Source organism: Macrobrachium rosenbergii, chromosome 4, assembly GCF_040412425.1.
Source record: "Macrobrachium rosenbergii isolate ZJJX-2024 chromosome 4, ASM4041242v1, whole genome shotgun sequence".
NCBI classification, from domain to species: domain Eukaryota; kingdom Metazoa; phylum Arthropoda; class Malacostraca; order Decapoda; family Palaemonidae; genus Macrobrachium; species Macrobrachium rosenbergii.
The window spans coordinates 64977520-65001581 of NC_089744.1; the positions used below are offsets into that span (position 1 = coordinate 64977520).

Genomic DNA, 24062 nt, shown 5'->3' on the forward strand with positions numbered 1-24062 from the left:
TGACCCACTCTCCACGATTACCAAGAACATGATTATTTCCATACCTGGATATATAATTTTGCCTGATAATGAAATCCATAATTCTCTTCCAATACCATACTCGGTTTTCCAGTGAAATAATATGTTTGATGATCACATTACACAATACGAACAACTGAAAAACAGCTCGTTTTCACAGCAAATGTAACTTAGCCGAACAATGCCACAGAGGAAAGAATAAAGGAATCTTTTTGTAGATTTTTGCTAACTTTATTAATGACATTTATTATGACATCAAACATCTACATCAGACCTACATCGCAGCATCTCTTGAAGAGAGAGACCTATGTTACCACAGAGAATACTGTTTTAAAAACACATGGATACTTACTCTCAGAACAAGCTACACAGAAAGACATTTTCCTAACTGCCACTCCTTCTCATTATTTTCCTTGATAAATCTTTCCTTAATGTTAAATTTGGAAACTTCACGAGACATCTAAAAACATCAGACTTATTAACAGTTCTCTAAAGAAGAAGCGACTTCTACGAGTAATTAGTCAGTCTAGATTTATGCCAGCCTTATGCCAGCACGGGCTCTTGGCTCCTGGGCAGCCCGAAACACGAGTAATTACTGAGTCCGCAACGAAGGTTAAAAATACTGGGTCTTTTGACAAAGTAAAGGCTACTTTTTGTAGTCACGTACCTTAAAAACATAGGCATTGACCGCTACGTCTACAACACTTACACTACTTTTATTTTACATAAAAATAAAATGTTCACAATGTTCATTGTAACACTCAATGTGAACATGAGATCGTACAGTACTTTGGCACATTGAAAAGAAGACACGTGTAGCCTATATAACTTTAATACTGATAGAGCAACTGAGACATATATATAACTAATACTGATAGAGAAACTTTATATATATACACACATATATATATGTATGCATGTATGTATATATGTACATATGCATATATGTATATATGGATATAATTATATATATACATATGCATATACTCGTATATATATGTATCTACATATTACATATATAATTATATATACACACACATATATATATATATTACGTGTGTATATAATATAATATAAAGTGGTTAAAAGCGATTAAAGACTTAATATCACCCTTTCATCCTCGTTGCAAATGTTGCACTTGGCACAAGCATCTTAATCTCAAGATCTCTTTTTTAATGCCGTCGTTATGACATTCTAGATCTATTTACCATCACGCGATAAAAGGAAACAACTCGAATTAATAAGGAAGAACAACTTTGTTCGTTATTTTTCCGTTTCATTGTTCAAATACTTACCATTCCGAAACATTTTGACGAATACGTGTATTTATACTGTACATTGCAACGTTTCGCTGACTAGAATTTAATACTTTTCACAACACTTTCCATCGCTCTCTCTCCAGTGGCGTCGCTATGGGGGGCCAGGGGCGCCCCGGGCCCTCAAGTCTGTTACTCCCCATCCCCACAACTGGCCCCCCAACTGAAATTCCCTTTGTAGCTAAACTTTAACCCTCACAGTATTTGATAATTTGGATATAGTAAGAGTTGAAAATTAGTTCAAAATTGAGCTCTATAATTTCAAATATATGTTAACTAATTACAAATACTATTATTTTCCTTCATTCACATGGATATATATATATGAACATTCGAGAATAGTATATTTAACTAATTACAGAATTGGTACTCTAGTTTTATGTAATTTTCTTTGGCCCCCCAAAAAATATCTTGGCCCCACGTAGGTCTCCCCCGCCCCCACCCCCCGATGGAATGCCAGCTACGCCACTCTCTCTCTCTCACCTGACACGATGTGGACGGAGAGGGCGAGTTAAAAGTCCCTCCGACAGCCACGCCTCAGGTCTCTTTATTTCCCACAAAAATCAAGTCGTCGGATGTCAGCGCAAGTGACAGCGGTCTCAGTCACTGTAACGTGCAAAAATTAATTCGCTTCCTTATTCGACATCAGTATCTGCCGAGGTCTTCGAGTTGGAAAAATTACAGGGAAAATGTACGGCCAAATCCATGAATGTGTTTTTTACGAGAAAAGATGTGACCTCGTAAAACTGATGAAAAATATCTTTCAGATATATGGGCCGCAGATGATAAAGTGTAAAGAAAAGTAAACAACGTAATAATTTACGCGCACTGGATGAGAAATGAGCTAATCACATTTGCCTTATAAAAAATAAGGGAATAATCACGTTTTCGCATTTTAAACCAGCACTTCAAACACAAAGATTTATAACGAACAAGAAACAAAGAAAGGATGGGGAAGTAATTTTCCTAGCAATTTTAACAACCCAATTTGATATTCATCACTTCAGATTTTACACGTGGTGAATTAGGGTAAAGACAGAGGATTAACGCGTGATAAAAATATAAATTTGGAAAATACTCTCTGGTATAAAATGTCAGATGATGTCTCAGAAAATCAAAGGTTCCTTACTGATTCACTTTGCTTTATGTAAAAGGTTTTCAGGTTATTACCTAGGATCTTTCCGATCTCCCATCGTCTATCAGCTGAAGACCTAATGATTTCCCTTTTATCTCTGACTGTATAATGAATGGCATTTGCAGTAACGAAGTGCATCACTACTTCTTGCAAACATTCAAAATGCCAGACGTGCAAGGTCTAAACCTTCTCCCGTACCTCTACATAGCTTTTTAATAAACTTTGAGGATCTTTGGCAACCCCTTTCAAAAGTTGCTGTCACATTTTAAGATTAAAAGTACATTATCATCTCATTTGTAAGGGTGCAAAAACTTACTTAGCAGAGGGCAGACAGAAGAATCACTGTTACATTTGCTTTTACGATAGAACATCAAAATCTTTCCTTGGAATCAAGGCTTACGTAACCAAGAATGGACTTGCATGGGTGAATGAAAGTTCCTCAAATGGGTGAAATTACTTATACCTAATGACTAGTAGCTAAATGAGTGAATATATCGAGGACCTTAACACGAAACTGACTCATCTGATAAGCAACCACTAAATTGTTCAGAACCCTTGAGTGGTTCTGCCCATCAACATTCTTGGTGTTGCCCTTAACTTTCCTGATGGAGAACATTTCGTTTCGAGTAATTAAAGGCTCCTTTCCTTTCGTTCCTTTTTCTTCTTTTTCTTCCTCTTGCTCTTGCTCTTCCTCTGTTCTGCGGGAGTTGGCGAAGGTTGTCAGGCGCTTGAGCACCCGAGAGGGGCTGATGTTGGATCTGGTGTGCCGAAGGACCTTGGTCTCAACTTCATCTGGAGGTTCCGGAGACTGGCCCACTTGTACTGACGAGGGCTCCAGTACACCCAGCCGACAGAGTCAAAATCATCCGAGTTGACCAGGATGCCCGTTGGGTTGGCATTGTGGCAAACGTTGTACCACCATCCTCCTTTGTATTCGTCGGAGCAACTACCTGGAACGGTGGACAGCGGAAAGGCACAATCAGTTTGAAACCTTTCAGAGAATTGAACTGCAGTGAAATGAGAACAACGCTTCAAACGAACAAATTCCTCGTTTGGGAAACCTTAATACAAAACGTTCTGCTCTGCACGTTGCTACTTGCGGGGTTAAGAACGAAAAACTGCAGATAATAAGCACGGAAAGCTTATTATCTGAAGAGAGTTTAAGAGGAAAATAAAATTGTATGTTAAGTCCAGAATCATCCGGAGATTAATAAGTCTGAAGAAACAAGAATTATGAAGATAATCTGTCGCATTCTATAAATAAAAGCACTTTATATCAATCCCGCATAAAATAGACTGCTCACTTAGCAATAACACCTACTAGCATGCCTACTAAATCATTTCAGTTCAAGAACTTTATAAATTACGTTCCTCTCACATTCCTGAGGAGGCAACCCCAAAGGAATTGGTGCCTTAGAGGATGAACAATGCACACGATGAAAAACAAGCACTGGAAGGATGAGCAAAGCATATACCAAGAAAGAAACTCTGTGAGGGCGAACGGACATTCAAAGAATAAGAACCTTAAGAGGGTGAGTGTGCAAAAACAAAAAATAAATAAAAAAAAATACACTAAGTAGATGAGACATGTAAAAGTTTAATAAGCATTAACTGTACACTTAACAGGGTCATGGCAGCTCAGCTGATTTTGCTTGGATTATACAGTGCGGTGGCCATACGTTCAAACAATGTTTATGATTCACACATTTCACTGGTCACATAACCTGATAGGCCCTATGAACAATGGATAAAGGTTTGGGAGAACCAATACTTCTACCTGTTCAGACATCAGCTTGGTTCGCTCGGGTCTTATCTTGTATTTATGTTCAATCTCCAATATACTGCATGTCAGTGCAACTGCCTGTCCCCTGCCACTACTCATGAAGTGAGCAAATATACATACAAAAAGAAACACTGAGAGGTGAGTGAAGTATACAGTGACAAAGGAAACATCAATACGGTAAGTGGTGCACAAATTGTGAATGAAACACGGAGAGGGTGAACAATGTACATGTCAAAAAAGAAAAGCTGAGAAAGTGAGTGAAGGTTGCATTGAAATAGAAACAATGCGTAGGTTTGCAACGCATAAATTGAAAAGCCAAGTGCAAAAGAATGGGCAATGTATACATTGAATAAGATGCACTGACAAGGTAAGAAACATTAAGAGGGGACAAGTTTTATGCCATATATAAGAAACACTGAATGGCAAGGGCAGTTTACACTGAAAAAGAAACACAGAAAGTGAGCAAAATAAGCATTCAAAGATAAACACTGGCATGGCAAACAATATGTACTGTAAACAATATATACTGTAAAATAAGTAATACAGAGAGGATCTAGTGAAACATACGCTAAAAACGAAATAGTGAGGCGGGTGAAAACTCAAGAGATAATAAGATATGGTACATGGGTTAGTAGTAGACAAAAGATGGAGCAATATGTCAAGGTAATATGTTTAAGCAGAAAGAATTTAAAATGATTTATTGTAAAAATAAGTAAGCTGGAATGCCAAGTAGATTTTTTGTGACAAATATTAAATAGATAACTGGTTGACAGACATTATTAGAGACAAGAATATTTAGAGCTTACCCTTGTGTTTGTCGTTGTCTCGGTCGATTGTGGAAAACTGCATCCCACTGTGCCACAAAAGCCCATCTCCCAGAGTGCTGTTCGAAGAATATTTCACTGCCAGGAGTTTGTAGCTGCAAGAAAAGAAAACAAGGAGTGAAGACATTTAATGACTTTAGCTCAAAGAATGCGTCATTTACCTTATTTTATTATCTGAAGCTGCAAAGTCTTATTCAGAGCGGAGATATTACTTCCCAAGAAGCTTATTGACACTCCATATACGGCTAAAGGAAACTGACCTACTCCGCCCTTTCAATACAGGCCTTTCATTTTTGTTAGGGATAATGCTCATAATGGCATTGCTATCCAATGTCAGCTGTTGAAGCGTTAATTATTAAAGAAGAATATTACTTTGAAAACAAAGTATTCATCGATCTTCAGGTTATTTTCTTCTTTAAATATTCATTAACAGGCGAGGACTAGATAACTTTAGGATAATGAAAAATAAAAGGGTTGTCGGATTTGAGGTCCTCAGTTATATATTTGATGATATAAACATAAAACAACTTTTACTTTGTTGTTAGTTGTTTATAGTGCCATATGTTATATTTTCTTCGCTTAAATTACTGATGGTCTCGACAACATAACAGGGCAAAGTACTTGGGCCAAATGTTGACAAATCGCCTCAAGTTTTTTCCCAGTTACCCAAGAGAGCATTTCCTATGCCCTGTGAGAAATAGATTGCACCCAACATGACCCTAACTGAAACGTCACGATAACTCAGGAAGTAGTAGAAGTAACAAAGGGCGAAAGTTGGCTTCCATTATAGGTATTGGCGTAGTAAATCTGTTCTCTTATGGTCAACATATCTAGTAGGTGATGTTTGCCATCTTTCCCCCATTCAGTTTTGAATGTAATTGTTGGCGCTAGTGTGTTTAGTCTATCAAAAATGTATTCCAATCTTCTAAGCCTAATAAAACTTAAAACACAGTCTGGCTATCTGAGGCAGACCATGTTTTAAGTTTTAACAGGCGGCAAAATTGCAAAATTTTTGTTTAAGAATATTCAATGTAAAGGTTCGCTGATTGGGAGGAGGGGAAATGTCCACACGATATAACCAAATTTTGGTTTAAAAATTTACCATTAAAAGATAAAAGATTGTTGGTTACGCACAATTTAATTCATTTTACCGTCTTATCAGTGCGAAGAGAAAAATTATAACTGTATGATTTTAATTTTGTTAGGCTATACAAAAAATTGTCAATCGGAATTTCACTTAACTATGATTCCACGTTTAAACTACTACGTTAAATGTTGTTTCCGGGTATGTTTAAATTGTCAAATTTTTGTGTTAATTACGAAGGCTCTTTGCAAAGTTGGATCATTTGTACATGATTTTACAGTTGTTGAGCTAACTTCCTTCTTTGGAAGCAGGTCTAGAGTTAAATGCCAATAAAAAAAAACGAAGTGGCTGCTAGAGGTGAACTGTTTGCGTAATGCAGTGGCATTAAGAACTGACATGGTGAGAAATGTTGAGATATGTAGGAGAGGAAAAGGAGTTAGCATATGTGAAGGAATGATATCAAAGTGTCTTGAGGTGGTTCGATCGTGTGGAGGAGATAGGCTTATGAAAGAGTACACAATCCGGAAGTGTTTCGGAGGAATGAGAGGAAAAACTTGAAAGGTTTGGATAGGTGCTGTGAAAGAGGCTCTGGAAAGGAGCCTTAGTATCCACGAAATAAGAGAGTGCATGCAAGGTTATAGAAGTAACCTCTCTAGGGGAACTTAATGTCACAGGGACACGATTCCTAATCTTCATGACCGCAGACACAAAGTCTTATGGTCAACGCAAGTCGTACTGTAATCTCTGGTACTGGTGGCGTCCAGGAAAATCAGCCTTGGGCACCGTTTTCTTTGATGTTTCAAGATTACAACAGTAGAAAACGGGACTTTTCTAACAAGCTAACATTACGAAATGTTACCTTCCGAATGATATACATACTGTATAATATATATATATATATATATATATATATATATATATATATATATATATATATAGTTTATTGATATTTTACTAAGATTACACAAAAATCAAGATACAGAAATTTCTAGAGAGAGAGAGAGAGAGAGAGAGAGAGAGAGAGAGAGAGAGAAACGTTTGTATAAACTGAAAATTATCTTTCACTAAAAAATAATTGTTATAAAATTGCACATATAAATAGATATATTCTGACTGGTATTATTTTATAAGTTGCCAATACACGATATGAAATTGTAACCTACATTTTTTAAATGACCTCTTCATCAAATTACGGCTTATAAGGTAGGACAATACCTGTCCCCCACCCACCTCCATAGCTAATATGACAAAATTGAAACTAGTTAACACCCCTAGGTTACGGGCTATTATTTTATATTTGGCAACTTATAAAATTTTACCTTCTGATTAAACATGAAAAAATATGATATATAAAGTACAAGCTTTCACACAGCAAAACACCGGGAAACTGACATCGCACCAAATCTTTTTAGTATACGGCGTGACAGGCGCCTACCACATTATTAGTTTAATAATTACGATCTGTGTTGTTATTCTTCATGTCATGATACTGATCTTTTCGTCATTTTGAAGCCTAATAGTTTTACTTTACCGCAGTATGCTACAAAAATATATATATATATATTTACTGTGAAAACACCGCCAGAAGTGGCATTATGTATTTAGATTTAGGACCCAGGTCCTGGTTAGATTTATCATGGGTTGCACAATGTTGAACCTCGACAAAATGAGTTTCCAGCAATATCTGGCTTATAGCTATTTTCATGCTAGATACTGCGATGTAAAGCTCTAAAAAACAAAACACATGCTCCTGCCTGAGAGTGAAAAGTCGTGTGTGCTTGTGTGCAAATCCTATAAGCTTTTCCTCCAATAAAAGAAAATGTTGGTTAAAAAATTACATAAACTCTATGAAAACAAATGTAAATAAAGGACAGGAATAGAAAATACCACGATATATATATATATATATATATATATATATATATATATATATATATATATATATATATATATATATATATATGATTATTATAACTTTTGTACGTGATTCATTTATCACACATTACAGGTGAAAAATAAGAAACAGGGTGTAGGTCCTGACCGGTTTCGACTTTATTTACAAGCCATTGACAAAGGACTGATACAGAGTGTGAGAAGTCACAATTATATATACTACAAGAACAGTACTGACGAACATACACAACCGTTAGAGACTACATATCCCCACTCAGGCTGGTGTCAGAAGTAGGAGTGGCCTTCAAAACTCATTTGGCTAAAGATCACAATATACTCTCTGGGAATTGTGATTTTTGGCCAAATGAGTTTTGAAGGCCACTCTACCTCGACACCAGCCTGAGTGGGGATATGTAGTCTCTAACGGTTGTGTATGTTCGTCAGTACCATTCTTGTAGTATATATATTTGTGACTTCTCATACTCTGTATCAGTCCTTTCGTCAATGGCTTGAAATAAAGTCGAAACCGGTCAGACCTACACCCTGTTTCTTATTTTTCACCTGTGGTAATGTGTGATATATATATATATATATATATATATATATATATATATATATATATATATATATATATACATTAACTTTATCACATACACAATTGTTCTGTGCATTAGAAGAATTACTCAAAGGAACTCATTTACAGATACTTGATAATGTGGACTGTTTGTCCAAGAAAACTTGTAACTTTTTTGAATAAATACTCCATTAGATACCATCCAATTTGAGTGAGGTCCTTTTAGTAATATCTATATATATATATATATATATATATATATATATATATATATATATATATATATATATATATATATATATATATATATATATATATATATATCATGAGTCATGCACTCAACACACTATCTCCCTCGCATATAGCAAGACAACTCGTGAGGTCGTCCTAAAGCTTTTTCATGAAAAGTAGACACTATTTATAATTACGGGAAAGTTTTACTCACTCCCCAACTATCCCCACAGAAATGATGAAACTATCTAAAAATGGATGATATGAAATGCATGTATCTAGAGTGGTTTCTCGCCGTCCATTTGAATATCCTTAGAATATAGAATTTAGGCCGAAGGTCAAGCGCTGGGAGCTATGAGGTCATTCAGCGCTGAAAGAGAAACTGACAGTAAGTAAGAAGCTCTGAAAGGTGGTTTAACAGGAGGGAAACCTAGCAGTTGCACTAGGAAACAATTTTCAGAGAGGGTGGAAAGTCAGATGGAAGAAAGAGGATATGAAGGGAGGTACTTTAAAAGAAATGAGAGGTTGCTGCTATAGGGGCCGAAGGGACATTGCAAAGACCCTTAAGTAATGCCTATAGTGCACCACGTGAGGTACACTGACAGCACTAAACCCCTTCGATGTTGAACATATTTCGACATACATAAGAAATCCTTCTTACTTGTGTTCCTCGTCCTCCACTCGGAACCTCTCCCAGATTCCCCAGCGCTTGTTACCGTGGAAGTCCTCCGCGTCCACCCGCAGGACGTGTTCGTCCTTTGCCGTCAGTTCGTGGATGACTTCGTTGCCTGAGGAAAGCATAAAATATATTTTGAAGAGACTCAAAGTTGATGTGCATGAATGTGTAGAGTATTGGTGAAAAAAGTTAAATAAAAAAGGACAAATTACCTGGTTCTGGTAACTAAACAACCTGAGTTAAAATACTGTCCACGTACTGTTTGTCTCTCTGCTGACTGATAACGTTCTCTGCCAAGTGACCTTTTCAATATTAAAGGACTCTTCTTGTAAAACTAATAAATCTGCGAGTACTGTAATCGTTTGATGGTCAAAATATGAGTCAAGGGGGTAATCTAAAAACTTTGGAATATGGTCTGATACCTAGGTCGCTTTTTCACATATTTCTGAGGAAAGGTCATAATCCATTTATATATATATATATATATATATATATATATATCTATATAATATATATATATATTATATCTATATATATACATATATATTATATCATATATACATATATATGTAATATATATATATATATATATATATATATATATATATATATATATATATATCTATATATATATATATATATATATATATATATATATATATATATATATATATATATATATATATATATATATATGTACGTGTAATATAATTAATACATATGCATGTGTGTCGACTAACCACTGCTTTGATCAACAGACATCCAATAGATTTTTCAAAAAACGGTCATAAGTCGTTCCCTCCCGTGAGATCGACCTTGGATCTCTCTTAAAAAATGAAGAACAGAACAACATTTATCTTGGCGTTGATAAAAAACAAATAAAAAGAGACAATTTCTTCTTACCTATCGATGAAACAAAAGGATCGTTCTACTGCCTCGACCCAAAAGAAGAAGAAAAATACCATCCCACTTTCCCCAACAACTCAAGAGCAAATTTAACAACATCAGCGCCAAGGAAAACTCCTCTCTTACCCAGCCAGTACTCAGCTGTGACGTCGCCAAAGCCATCACGATAATCCTGCCAGTTCCTGGTGAAGTTTTCCTGTTCGGGTTGTTCTCGGCGGTTGAGGAAAACCGTCCATCCTCCTCCGTCTGTATCCAGATCGCACCAGACTTGAACAGCGTGACATCTGTTGGGACGAGATGGTACTATAAAATTTTGGGACGAGATGGTACTACAGAATTTTGGGACGTGATGGTACTGTAGAATTTTGGGACGTGACGGTACTACAGAATTTTGGGACGAGATGGTACTACAGATTTTTGGGACGCGATGGTACTATAGAAATTTGGGACGTGATGGTAGCCTACTATAGAATTTTGGGACATGATGGTACTATAGAATTTTGGGACAAGATGGTACTACAGAATTTTGGGACGAGATAGTACTATAAAAATTTGGAACGTGATGGTACTATAGAATTTTAGGACGTGATGTTGCTATAGAATTTTGGGACCAGATGGTAATATAGAATTTTGGGACAAAATGGTACTATAGAATTTTGGAACATGATGGTACTATAGAATTTTGGGACAAAATGGTACTATAGAATTTTGGGATGTAATGGTACTATAGAATTTTGGGACGTGATGGTACTGTAGAATTTGGGACATGACGGTACTACAGAATTTTGGGATGAGATGGTACTATAGAATTTTGGTACGAGATGGTACTATAGAATATTGGACCGTGATGGTACTATAGAATTTTGGGACATGATGGCAATGTAGAATTTTGGGACATGACGGTACTACAGAATTTTGGGAGAGATGGTACTATAGAATTTTGGGACACGATGGTACTATAGAATTTTGGGACAAGATGGTACTATAGAATTTTGGGACGTAATGGTACTATAGAATTTTGGGACAAGATGGTACTACAGAATTTTGGGACGAGATGGTACTATAGAATTTTGGAACATGATGGTACTATAGAATTTTGGGACGTGATGGTACTGTAGAGTTTTGGGACGAGATGGTACTATAGAATTTTGGGACAAAATGGTACTATAGAATTTTAGGACAATGGTACTATAGAATTTTAGGACGTAGTGGTACCACAGAATTTTGGCACATGATGGTACTATAGAATTTTGGGACGTGATGGTACTATAGAATTTTGGGACGTGATGGCGCTATAGAATTTTGGGACGTGATGGCGCTATAGAATTTTGGGACGTGATGGCACTACAGAATTTTGGGACGTGATGGCGCTATAGAATTTTGGGACGTGATGGCGCTATAGAATTTTGAGACGTGATGGTACTACAGAATTTTTATTGAGAAGGTGCATTTTAAAAATGTGTCTCGCACCCCATTAGATTCCTGGAATGTCATTATTTGTAAACCCTTAATTAAATCGAATTAAGTGACCCTGAATGCCAGGGTGAACAATTTCAACAAGTCACTCTCCACTGCATAGCCAGTGAGATCTGACAGGTGCAGGATTCACAATATTCTGCGCGAAATTTAGACGGCATTTACAATCAAATTCGGAAGACAATGTGGAAGAGCTTATTCCGAGCCCGTTGATCTAATTCCCTGTCTCAGTGTAGGCGACCCACTGACCTAACCATCCGGGAAATCATCCATCATGTAGCATTTCCATTTCCCGGAAATGGAAATGCTACATGATGGATGATTTCTGCGTCAGGCAAGCTTGGATTATAAATCAGGAACACTTATCTGATAGAAGACACGTGCCAAAGCAGTCTCGTCAGTTATTGGGATATGATGTTTCTCTAAGTCTTTTGCGTGTTTACAAAGACGTGGAACTCAAGCAATTTTTTTACTGTCGCGTTTCTGAGAGTCATTTTATTTAAGCAGCAGCTATCGTTGTTTTCTCTCGTTTTCTTTTTTATTTTCTTTCCTACTTTTCAAGTTGCTTACTCACAGCCTTGCCCACAGCCTTGCCTTGAACAATGAAGGAAAATGTCAAATTTAAAATGCTGCGATAACTGTTTTTCGAGGGACAAAGGAAAAAAAGAAAATTAAAATCTAAGATGAAAAATTAAATCACAGCAGAAAACATGTAGCAGGAACAGTGACCAGCAATCAGATCAATTCACAATCGTTCTGTCTTCCGGAAAACTGAAGAGAAGATTCAGTTAATAACAAGATTCAGTTAATAACAAGATATATTTTTCGCACTTACTGTGAAGGGTAGATCTCATACACACCACTCTTCGTAGCCCCTTCATTCTGGTGTCCTGCGCAGTCTTTCGCTCTGGAAGATATCAATAAAAAAAATTATGAAAGCACAAGCGAACACCTGATAGAAATGCTTGTCCGGCAATAATTGCTCAAGCTTCTTAAATTAAACAGAAGTTTGGTCAATTTCTCACCTAATGCCAACGCGCAACAGTTCGAGTTCAGTCGTGGTCGGCGGATATTCTGTGGTGACCTCCTCGAAGGTGCAGACGCAGACGTCCCCTTCCATATGACCCCGGGTCACATTATCATCGCAGAGGCAGGAATCATCGACGGCCACAGAAGCCGTCGTCTGCTTCTGGTCAGTGGCTGTCTCCTCGTGGATGTCAACGATCCGGATGACAGACGATTCTCCCTTCATAAACTGCTGCAGTTGTTGCTTGTACTCTTGGATCTGCTGACGGAGTTCCTGCTTGTCTTCCTGCAGGGCCTCTACCTGAGCCGTGCAACGGGCGTGCTGTGTCAGGAGGTCTTCGTTTCTCTGCTGCAGCAGCGCGTGGTGACGTAGTGCCAAGGCCAGGAGGGAATTGTACCCGCCAGCTTCGTCCTTGTCTGAGGAATGAGGGGCAAGACTGTCTCATAAACGTTAGCTTATCTGTACATTCGAATTTACAAATGATCATTAATGATAGCATGATAAATTCACGTATGGTGATTTAAATTATAATATTAAGAACTAACATTAATGTCACTCATTATTTTTTTGAGCAACACTGAAAAATTCAGTTTCTAGCAGACTATTGTATTGTTTACGTCATAACTGAATTAACATTACCAATAGATATTATTAGAACTAAGATATTTAAGATAAAATCTGCTAGCGTAACTGCAAATCCGATTTGGTATTTTTTCAAGTAATATTTCCATTCAACTACCGTATTTTCTGTATTCACGAAAAAATTCTAAATCAGTTGTTCTTGAGCTAACTGACCGTGTCAAAAAAACTGAAGCCTTGATTAGAAATTTTCTTTAATCAAGGCTCGGTAACCACTTAAAACCAAAAGGTAAAAGGTTACGTTCATGTTTAAATCATTATACGTATAAATTAACGAGTCACCTTGTCCTTTGGGGATTTGCTTCATGTTGGGTCGGATGAACGCGAAACTTGTAAACTTGTAAACTTTGTGGAAAAACTTAAAAGGGTTGTGCATGCATAATATAGCTCATGTCGACGACAGTGATATTTAGGGAGGAGCAAACTGTTTTTATCAGTTGTCTGTTAAAGATGGGAAACAAATTACAATGGCAAACTTGCACGAGTGTTTGTGAATGTGAAACAGTTATTCAACATTAATTTCTGCGGGTCTTGAATTGTAGAAAAAGAGTTATCCGGCAATCATTTTCAAGAGTCCCGACGTTCTGCCAAACATTCTTGAATTGTAGAATGGGATGTAACAGTGGTGCCAAGTAAAAATCTAGGTGGAAAATTGTTCTTAGAGGCGATTCCTTAGTAGGAATTTTTTTTATTCTTTCCTTCATTCACTTCTAGTTAGTAAAGGACTTTGCCTATTTAAAAAAGATTATTCTTAACTCTTCTAACATCATTCAAGTTCAGGCGAAATAATATGATGTTCTCTTGATTTTAAAGCCAGTGAAGGTGATGAATTAAATATGGAGAGTTTGTGAATAAGAAAATAAGTAACAATTTTAGAACAGAGATGACCCTGAGCGAAAGCTTAGAATTCCCTTTACTTAAGTAAGAAGTATTGGTGTTATTAACAATGCATTATTATTCCTTTACGTAAGCCTGATTTAGATCCCAGCATCCTTTGAACTAATCACAGTATTGACTGCATTCAGGTAATCAATAATTCATTTACATTGGATATAAAGTAATTACAATCCTTCTTTCTTTTCTTTCAATCTTCAACTGAAAACCATTATGGGCAGAGTCAATAGACTATAAACCCAAGAGGTTTCCAGAGGTAAATCAGCCTGCAGGGAGAGACAAGTTATAGGAAAAGGTGATGAGGGAACAGAATGATCTTAATGTAATCTAAATCACGTGAATCATATTACAGAACTGTATGCACCCGGTGGGGATCTTGTCATCCATTTTCACTTTCTGTTATTTGTTACCTCATTTACTGTTTACTACAAAAAAAATTATAAGCGTCAGCGTCAAACTTTATACCAGAGATGTTCGCGTTAGCAATCGTAAAAAAAAACAACAAACAAACTGTAAGCGATAAGGGCAAGAATAAGTTTCATCCGAATAATTCCACCTGCAGTGAGAGACGGAAGACTGGGACCAACCAAGAGCCGGCCCAGGATCCAGAGATCCTGATCCGGTCACTTACCGTCGTCAGCATCGACGAGGGCGGTGGAGAGCTGCGCCGGGAGGAGCTTCTGGACTGACCGGCTGACGTCCAGCAGCTGCATCAGCAACTCGGAAGGAACATTCACCGTCTTGTCAATATTCAGGGACATGTCATGTATCATTTTCTTTAGCACAGCTTTCTTTTGAAGGAATTATTGCAAGGGTTATTTGCTCTTTTACAGGAAGGAAATGTCCAAGGGTTTATTTCATGATTATTTTTTTTTTTAATTCTTAGCGTTTTAGGTTTGTAAAAATTTTTAAGGGCAGAATTTTAAGATGCTCAATATTATGTTCAATTACTATCTTACCTAATACTCATAATCATGTTATATATAGACACAAATACACATAACCCCATATATATGTGTGTGTATGCATATATACACACACATGTATATATAAATAATATATATATATATATATATATATATATATATATATATATATATATATATATATATATATATATATATATATATATATATATATATATATATATATATATATATATATATATATATATATATATATATATATATATATATCATACTCGCACTAATACCAGTCGTTGTCCGGGAACAGATAGTTCTTGCCAATGTATACAAGCAAAATAACTTTGTTTTCTTAATTATTTTGGTTTGTCTCTCCAGGGCTTCCACCTTGTTGACATCTATATAATTTATAGATAGAAATAGTCAGATTTAAACGTTTATGACGTTTTACAGCTTTTATTTTAAAAAACCGTAAAATTATTCGTGAAAAAATTGTCTTATTATTTGGTTGTCTGGTGTTCATTACAGTTGACAATACTAAACAAGCTTTGCTTTACTTTAACCATCTTTGGTGTGTATTATATTGTGCATCATATACAGATTATGTAATAAAGTTTGGTACACGATAATATATCATACAGAGCACATGAACAGATATCTATGCAAAACCGTACTACTCACCGAAGACTGGTTCCTCGATGCAACGGCAGCTGACTGGGTGACTCCCACGAAGCAAAGGGATATGAAAAGCGCTAGTCTCAAAGTCATTCCGGAGATATCAATCATTTTGGTGATTATTGAGTAGAGTTCTGGAAAATAAAAAAAAAAAAAAAAACAGATACAATTGTTAAATATCTGGTTAACATAGCTTGGTGCTGTTTAGCCCTTAAAGGACATAAAAATTAAAGATTTTAACTTTTACTGAAATGATCTCTTCTGTAAAGATCATTTAACCCTGCTTACCAGACACAATACTATCATGAGTGAGATCTGCCTCTTCCGCATAAAACACGAAATTAATCAAAGCAAAGAAATATCAGCTACACACCGTAGTTGGTAAATCCGCATCCTATCAGCAGAGAACTGACATTTATATGCAAATGGTTTTATCCTTTTAGTTTTCTGAAAAGAAAACTATTGTGCCGGCTTTCTGTCCGCACTTTTTCTGTCCGTTCTCAGATTTTAAAAACTACAGAGGCTAGAGAGCTGCAAATTGGTATGCTGATCATCCACCCTCCAATCATCAAACAAACCAAACTGCAGCCCTCTAGCCTCAGTATTTTTTTTTTCTTTAAGGTTAAAGTCAGCCATAATCGTGCGTCTGGCAACGATATGGGACAGGCCACCACCGGCCGCCGTGGTTAAAGTTTCATGGGCCACGGCTCATACAGCATTATACCGAGACCACCGAAAGATAGATCTACTTTCCGTGGCCTTGATTATATGATGTACAGAAAACTCGACTGCGCCGAAGAAACTTCGGCGCATTTTTAAATTTTTTTTTTAAACGTCAATAGGGAGGGCAACCGCATGTCCTTTTCTAGCCCAAGCCTGAAGAAAACAAGTGAACAGAAAGGGTAGGGAAAAGCAAGGCCTAGCCAAGAAGGAAGCAATTGGTCTTTTGCCTCCTACAGGAAGGGACTTTTTAAGAACCAGAAAATTAGATGTGGCATCTCAAGCTAACTATAAAATAGACATCGTCCGTGTTGGCAAGATTAAGTAAAACCCAGAAAGCACGATAACGACATTTACTTGACCTTCGAAGGGACCCTCTACCTTCCTCCTCTGGATGGTCCCTTCGAAAGCTAAATTAATTTCATTTTCGAGTTTTTGTAGGTTTTACTTCGCGAGTTTTTTCATCAAACATTTTCAGCAAGAAGGAAAATGTATAATATTTTTGAAATAATTTACTTGTCCATTTTATATGCATATTTTATAATGTCGTCTATCCCACATGAGGAAATAATGAAATTCGCTAGTATGGTATGAATAAATTTATTTTCCCAATAAAACGAGTAGTGTTGCATATTTCAATTATTTCCTAAGTTCGACATAAATTCTCCCTTATGAAAAATATGTCAATGGCGAAATGGTAACAAGACAATAAAATCTTTTTGCAGAATATGTAAACGAATCCAGCTGGGATTGGCTATTCTTCTTTAGTCTTGTGTTTTGAAGCTGCGTTTCTCAAGTAAAGAATTCTTTACGTGAGAAACGCAGCTTTCTCAAGACTCAAGAAGAATAGCCAATCAGTTCTTTTATTGAGAAACGCAGCTTGACTCAAGAAGAACAGCCAATCAATTCTTTTAATGAGAAACGCAGCTTCAAAACACAAGACTCAAGAAGAATAGCCAATCAGTTCTTTTTATTGAGAAACGCAGCTTCAAAACACAAGACTCAAGAAGAACAAATCAATTCTTTTAAGAAACGCAGCTTCAAAACACAAGACTCAAGAAGAATAGCCAATCAGTTCTTTTTATTGAGAAACGCAGCTTCAAAACACAAGACTCAAGAAGAACAGCCAATCAATTCTTTTAATGAGAAACGCAGCTTCAAAACACAAGACTCAAGAAGAATAGCCAATCAGTTCTTTTATTGAAAACGAGCTTCAAAACACAAGACTCAGAAGAACTCAATTCTTTTAATGAGAAACGCAGCTTCAAAACACAAGACTCAAGAAGAATAGCCAATCAGTTCTTTTATTGAGAAACGCAGCTTCAAAACACAAGACTCAAGAAGAACAGCCAATCAATTCTTTTAATGAGAAACGCAGCTTCAAAACACAAGACTCAAGAAGAATAGCCAATCAGTTCTTTTTATTGAGCCAAAACAAGACAAGAAGAACAGCCAATCAATTCTTTTTTTAATGAGAAACGCAGCTTCAAAACACAAGACTCAAGAAGAATAGCCAATCAGTTCTTTTATTGAGCCAAACACAAGACTCAAGAAGAATAGCCAATCAGTTCTTTTATTGAGAAACGCAGCTTCAAAACACAAGACTCAAGAAGAACAGCCAATCAATTCTTTTAATGAGAAACGCAGCTTCAAAACACAAGACTCAAGAAGAATAGCCAATCAGTTCTTTTATTGAGAAACGCAGCTTCAAAACACAAGACTCAAGAAGAACAGCCAATCAATTCAATGAGAAACGCAGCTTCTTTCTTTTATTGAGAAACGTCTTGTTACAAGACAAGAATAGCCAATCAGTTCTTTTTATTGAGAAACGCAGCTTCAAAACACAAGACTCAAGAAGAACAGCCAATCAATTCTTTTAATGAGAAACGCAGCTTCAAAACACAAGACTCAAGAAGAATAGCCAATCAGTTCTTTTATTGAGAAACGCAGCTTCACAAGACTCAAGAAGAACAGCCAATCAATTCTTTTAATGAGAAACGCAGCTTCAAAACACAAGACTCAAGAAGAATAGCCAATCAATTCTTTTATTGAGAAACGAAAAACACAAGACTCAAGAAGAACAGCCAATCAATTCTTTTAATGAGAAACGCAGCTTCAAAACACAAGACTCAAGAAGAATAGCCAATCAGTTCTTTTTTGAGAAACGCAGCTTCAAAACACAAGACTCAAGAAGAAAATCAATTCTTTTAATGAGAAACGCAGCTTCAAAACACAAGACTCAAGAAGAATAGCCAATCAGTTCTTTTTATTGAAAACGCAGCTTCAAAACACAAGACTCAAGAAGAACAGCCAATCAATTCTTTTAATGAGAAACGCAGCTTCAAAACACAAGACTCAAGAAGAATAGCCAATCAGTTCTTTTTAATGAGAAACGCAGCTTCAAAACACAAGACTCAAAGAACAGAATAATGAGAAACGCAGCTTCAAAACACAAGACTCAAGAAGAATAGCCAATTTCAGCGGGATTCGTTTACATATTCTGAAAAAAGATTTTATTGTCTTGTTACCATTTCGCCATTGACACATTTTTCATAAGGGAGAATTTATGTCGAACTTGGGAAATAATTAAAATAAGCAACACTACTCGTTTTATTGGGAAAATAAATTTATTCATAGCTTACCAGCGAATTTCATTATTTCCTCATGTGGGACAGACTACATTATAAAATATGCATATAAATGGACAACTAAATTAATCATCTTCTACGAAAAACGGGCTATAAATTCAATCATATCTCACTTTAAAAAGTGTATTTCATAACAGATGACACAATATTTGTTTTTGTGACTTTAAAGGACTACATATCTCGAAGTCATGCAAGTATAAAATTTTGTAAAACCGAGATCGAAATGTGGAGTGCAAATTCTGTAGGGTTTAAACAGGACCCACTGATTAAATCGTATGGGTACTTGCAGCCCTAATCTATTCGTCATTTCACAAGTTCCCCAGTCGCTCCAGGCAAAAACGAAATTGGCTATGCCGACAAAGTTGAAAAGTGATATGCCTGTCTACGAAGAACTTTTTTTTTCTTTTTGTAGAAGGGGATAGGGCTGATTACGGGCCCCGAAAGTACTTACTACATTTTGAGATGGATGAGATTCCACGTCGTTCATTTACTTATATTTGCCAGCACAGTGCCGTGACAACATTTCTTCCTATTTTTCTACAAAATTGTATACAATGGTCTTCAAAGGAAAATTCTGCCATGTGGGTGTCATGAAATCCTTTAAACCTACATGAAGTTTTCAAGGGGATCTTGTAATGGTCTGTTCCTTTCTTGATGGTAGAAGTTTGTACTCTCGAAGTGCTTTCAAGTTCAACCTTGATTTTCGATTCAGTGGCTTTTTCTTCTTTGGCTATTAGCTTACCGCTTCGGATATGGTTTTAATACTTTTAGAAACAAAGTTTTTCACATATGAAATCTAAAGTATATTAGCGAGATCCATGGAACTTTTAACAAAAGATTTGAATGTCAGCTGGTCCATGTAAATATTTCACATTAAAAGTGCAAATTTTAAAACGAAAATACGAGGTTTCAAATTCATACAAATAAAATTTTCTTTAATAAGTCCCCTCTGTCTCTCTCTCTCTCTCTCTCTCTCTCTCTCTCTCCACAAAAACACACAGACACGTGCGCGCCCCAAGGTGGGGGATGTATGAAGGGATTTTTGAGCCGTCTCTTCATTGGGGAAGCAAAGTGTGGATACTGAATGTGGATGAAAGAATAAGGGTCAAAGCTAATGAGACGTAATGTTTTCGTAGTATATGTGGTATAGGAATTGAAAAGATGAGAGATGCGACGACATACAGTAGTGGTAAATAGGTTAGTGTGGATCAAAAGATAAACGAAAGTGTTTTGAAATGGTGCACTCACAGCGAAAGAATGGAGGGCGATAGATTTGTGAAAAGGGGTCACTGATTTGAGAGAAATACTTAGAATGAGATGGACAGAATGGTTAAAATGGTACTGGAAAGGAAGGGTTTGATATCCAGAAAGTGCAACAGATCTTCTCTTAGAGTCATCCCTTTCTGCACAGGAAACCACAACTTAGTGTGGTAAAAGATTATATATATTGTTTCTACAGACATAGCCTACAAAACATACATACACACACACTCACACACATTGTATATGTGTGTGTGTTTAAAATTCAAAATGTTTTACTTTCTTTCATTATTGTTATTATTGCCAATGATGTTATATATATATTATTCAGACTGTTAACATATACACACACTCACACACACATTGTATGTATATATAAATAAAATACATATATATATATATATAAATGATATATATATATATATACTATATATATGTATATATAAATATATATATGTGAATGGATATATATATATATATATATATATATATATATATATATATATATATATATATATATATATATATATGTGTGTATATATATATATATATATATATATATATACATATATATATATATATATATATATATATATATATATAATAATATATAATAATAATAATGACAATCTGAATAGCAATCTTATAATAATAATAATAATAATAATAATAATAATAATAATAATAATAATATGAGAAATTAAAGCGTTTTGAATTTCAAACACACCCATAAATCAGCAGCAAGCATTTTCACTGATCTTCCGTTTTGCAGACAGCAAGGATACATTGATATTTATTCTCAATTTCTTTTCGTTTCACATTTTCTTATGGATTAAATTAACATAGGGGTCAGGCATTCTGTCTCTTGCTAAGCCGCACAATTTCTTGAACGCTGTTTCACTGAATAAAAACGCTAATGAATGTAAATTTTTTAAAAATTTGTAGATGGTTATCATAACAGACCTTTTTCCACTGTTTAATAATGCCAAGGAGTCTGGAATATATCTCGGTGTACTTTTTAGGGTCAAGGCATTAACGACACGCTACATTTAATTTATGCAAATTTCGAATATTCAGCCCGCTGTTCTTGAATAAAAGAATGACCTCTTCTATCCCACCATAAAAGTTACAGGTATCAGCATAATGAGAGCAGAGAAGGAACCGAAAATACTTTGTAAAAATATGCTGCCAGGAAATTAGCATGAAAGAACTTAAAGATTTCGAGAACAGAATGGTGCGATGTGAAGACACAATTAGCCCACAGATTTCAGTGCCTATTCTCTTGAGCCAATCACAAAATGATGCTGACAATTAAATGAGTTATTTTGCATATGGTTTTAGTATTTTCGAAAACGTAAGAATCACACAACAAAATATTCTATAAGATCACGCCTGATAAAATTAATCACAATAATTATTATGTTCAAAGGTAATTGTATAGGATATCGCAGCTACTATACCATGATCTTGTTTCACTAAAAGAGCAGATGGGTCTGTCCCACGCTCTCATTCATCTTAAATCATACCCCCTTCCACCAACCCCTTCGTCTCCTCGTGCAACCCTTAGCATTTTACCCCAACCCATATCAACTGGTGATTCTTGTGGACAAGTCTTAACTTTTAAAGGAAAATGACTGATGGACACACACACAGACGTCTTTGAAGCCGGTTTACGGGATGCCTCATCTTTCTTCTTATTTATTCATTAACACAAAGGTCAAGGAAAGGTCGGCATCTGGGACAGACTTGAAAAGAAAAGGTAAACAATGGAAACTGAAATAGGTCAAGCCCGGTGAATGAGACACGTTCTCTCTCTCTCTCTCTCTCTCTCTCTCTCTCTCTCTCTCTCTCTCTCTCTCTCTCTCTCTCTCTCTCTCTCTCTCTTCATTATATATATATATATATATATATATATATATATATATATATATATATATATATATATATATACATATATTTATATTTATATTCACATATATACATATTTAAACACGCGTACATACACACACAAACACACACACACACACACATATATATATATATATATATATATATATATATATATATATATATATATATATATATATATATATATATATACATATATTGTATATGCATGTATACAGATGATAAGGATAGCGAAGGATAAAAGCAATTACGGAGCCTAATCACTGACGTAGAATTTGTACCCGTGCCATTTCCAATTCATTAGATCAGAGGAAAGTCGCAAGGAAAACAATTAAGAAATAAAAGCGTGAAATTTTTAGCTGCCAAATCTGGAATATCTTTTGAGAGCGAATTTTACGTAAAATTTTAACAATGTGGTGGATCTGTTTGCATATACTTTCGATGAGAAAAGAATCGGGTGAATGACATTTCTCCTAGTGGAATTTAGTTAATGTTCTTCTCCGCCTGCACTGTCCTGATATCTCTCTTTCACCTAAAACCGCTGGGAAATACAGATAAATGTCCACAGTTTCGGGACAGAAAATTAAAAGTACTGAAGTCAGGTATTCAAATTCAGGAACTCCTCCTCTGAAGTTAATGGTCTGAGGTAATCATAGGCGTGTCGCACTTGGATTACTGATTAAAACGTGAAGATCTTATCTAACTTTTCATTTGGAGATAATAAAACAAGTAACTGATCTTTTTTTGGCCTTATTACCAGATACCCGTTGTAAATGTTTTCCATCGGCTGTCTGGGTATAACTGACAACTAGAAGTGTTTGAACATACGAACGTAAATATTTCGGAGTGAAGATTGTTTTGTAAATGACAGGACAAAACGAGTTCACAGGTTTTTTTTTATAATGATGTAGATTTGTATAGCAAGGATAAAAGAGGCGGCTAAGAAAAGAGGTAGAAGAGGACATTAACTATTTAGACAAGGAGGACAGGAAAAAAATGGAACAAACCTAAACTTATAGTCTGAAAAGCAACTTTTGTATTATTATTATTATTATTATTATTATTATTATTATTATTATTATTATTATTATTATTATTATTATTACCATTTGCTATCTAGGTTTACCAAACAAACTTGACTGTATTATAAAATAAATACATTTCCAAAACCTTTATCATAGGTTACAAAAAGTCTTCATCATTCATCACAAACACAGAATTCATCACAAGCACCAAAACCTTTATCATAAGTTATAAACAGTCTTGTCCACTTATATCATCACTACCACAAAATTCACTACGAGCAATAAAGTAATAACATGGCTGAAACAGTTGTTACTTTTCCCCATCATCTCGGAAGACTCCTTTAAGTAAACTGGCGTCTGCAGACAGCGGGATTTTCAGGTGGGATCCTTTTTAGAATTCAGCAGGGCTTCCCCCATCCGGGAATAA

The 24062-nt window shown here is 35.6% G+C and overlaps 1 protein-coding gene across 4 annotated transcripts in view; it reads right to left on the reverse strand.

Annotated features, from left to right (window-relative positions):
- Positions 1-227: 227 nt before the first annotated feature.
- The window catches only part of LOC136835331 (ryncolin-2-like), a 50107-nt gene continuing 26272 nt past the window's right edge, over positions 228-24062 (reverse strand). For 2 of the 4 annotated variants that reach the window (XM_067098693.1, XM_067098684.1), the window contains exons 2-9: positions 16081-16208; positions 15108-15267; positions 12942-13359; positions 12752-12823; positions 10567-10724; positions 9520-9646; positions 5059-5171; positions 228-3419 (exon numbers count right to left, since the gene is read on the reverse strand). In XM_067098693.1, the coding sequence (XP_066954794.1) occupies positions 3190-3419; positions 5059-5171; positions 9520-9646; positions 10567-10724; positions 12752-12823; positions 12942-13359; positions 15108-15267; positions 16081-16185 (1383 nt within the window). In that variant the 5' untranslated portion in view covers positions 16186-16208 and the 3' untranslated portion in view covers positions 228-3189. The remainder of the gene's footprint in view (positions 3420-5058; positions 5172-9519; positions 9647-10566; positions 10725-12751; positions 12824-12941; positions 13360-15107; positions 15268-16080; positions 16209-24062) is intronic. The other 2 variants (XM_067098711.1, XM_067098702.1) reach the window with 2 other exon arrangements.